This window comes from Nothoprocta perdicaria, unplaced genomic scaffold (genome assembly GCF_003342845.1).
Source record: "Nothoprocta perdicaria isolate Ctin4 unplaced genomic scaffold, notPer1 scaffold_860, whole genome shotgun sequence".
Taxonomy (NCBI): Eukaryota; Metazoa; Chordata; class Aves; order Tinamiformes; family Tinamidae; genus Nothoprocta; species Nothoprocta perdicaria.
In genome coordinates, this window is record NW_020456155.1 from 12,060 (window position 1) to 13,054 (window position 995).

The 995-nt window shown below is 74.4% G+C and overlaps 1 protein-coding gene across 1 annotated transcript in view; it reads left to right on the forward strand.

Annotated features, from left to right (window-relative positions):
* TIMELESS (timeless circadian regulator) overlaps positions 1-965 on the forward strand; it is a gene marked incomplete at its 3' end in the record, with an annotated part of 4,650 nt that extends 3,685 nt beyond the window's left edge. The window contains exons 12-16 of the mRNA XM_026052302.1: positions 3-204; positions 284-435; positions 506-591; positions 679-802; positions 883-965. Coding sequence (XP_025908087.1) covers positions 3-204; positions 284-435; positions 506-591; positions 679-802; positions 883-965 — 647 coding nt within the window. The remainder of the gene's footprint in view (positions 1-2; positions 205-283; positions 436-505; positions 592-678; positions 803-882) is intronic.
* Between the last annotated feature and the right edge of the window lie 30 nt (positions 966-995).

Consider the following 995-nt stretch of genomic DNA (forward strand, 5'->3'; position numbering starts at 1 on the left):
AGGTTCGCCAGGGCGCCCGTGCTGCGGGCCTACGTGGTGCTGCTGCGCGGCTACGCGCACAACAGCGCCCACACCAACCACTGCGTGGCCCGCATGCTGCACCGCCTGGCGCGCGAGCTGCGCATGGAGGCCCTGCTCTTCCAGCTCTCCCTCTTCTCCCTCTTCAACCGCCTGCTCAGCGACCCCGGCGCCGGTGCCCACCAGGTGCGGCGGCGCCCGCAGCCCCTTCCCCCTGCGGCGCCGGGCCCGGGCGTCCCCCCCAGCCTGTCCCCGGCGCCCGCAGGAGCTGGTGGCTCTGGCCAAGTTCATCCTGGGCAAGTTCTTCGCGCTGGCGGCCACCAACAAGAAGGCCTTCGTGGAGCTGCTCTTCTGGAAGAGCCCGGCAGCGGCGCGCGAGATGACCGAGGGCTACGGCTCGCTGCGCGAGGATGAGGGGTGAGCGGGGCCCGGCCCGGCCCGGGGGGCCCTGGCACCTTCCCCGTCCCCTCACACCGCTGCTGCCCAGGCCCAGCGGGCGCCGGGCGCCGCTCTGGACCCCCGAGGAGGAGCAGGAGCTGCAGGAGCTTTACTGGAAGTTCAAGGATGTGGAAGGTAGCGGCCGCGTGCGCGGGGTGGCGTGGAGCAGGCCGCCGGGGCCCCGGCGCCGTGCCGCGGGCTGCAGCGCGTCGCGCTCCGCAGGCGCCGACGTGGCGGGCAGCATCGCGGCGCAGCTGCGGGCGCCGGGGCGCTCCCGGAGGCAGGTGGTGAAGCAGCTCGTGCGCCTGGGGCTGGCCCGCAGCGCCAAGGACTTCCCGCGCCCCAGGTGCCTCCGGGGGGGCACAGGGGGGCTCCCGGGGCCTCATCCCACCCCAGGATAGAGCTGACCCCCCGTTTTCCCACTAGGAAGGGCACCAACATCGTGCTGTGGACGGAGGAGCAGGAGCGGGAGCTGGAGCGGCTCTTCGAGGAGTTCCGCGGCACGGACGGTGGGTGCCGGAGCTGGGGCCGGGGTCGGG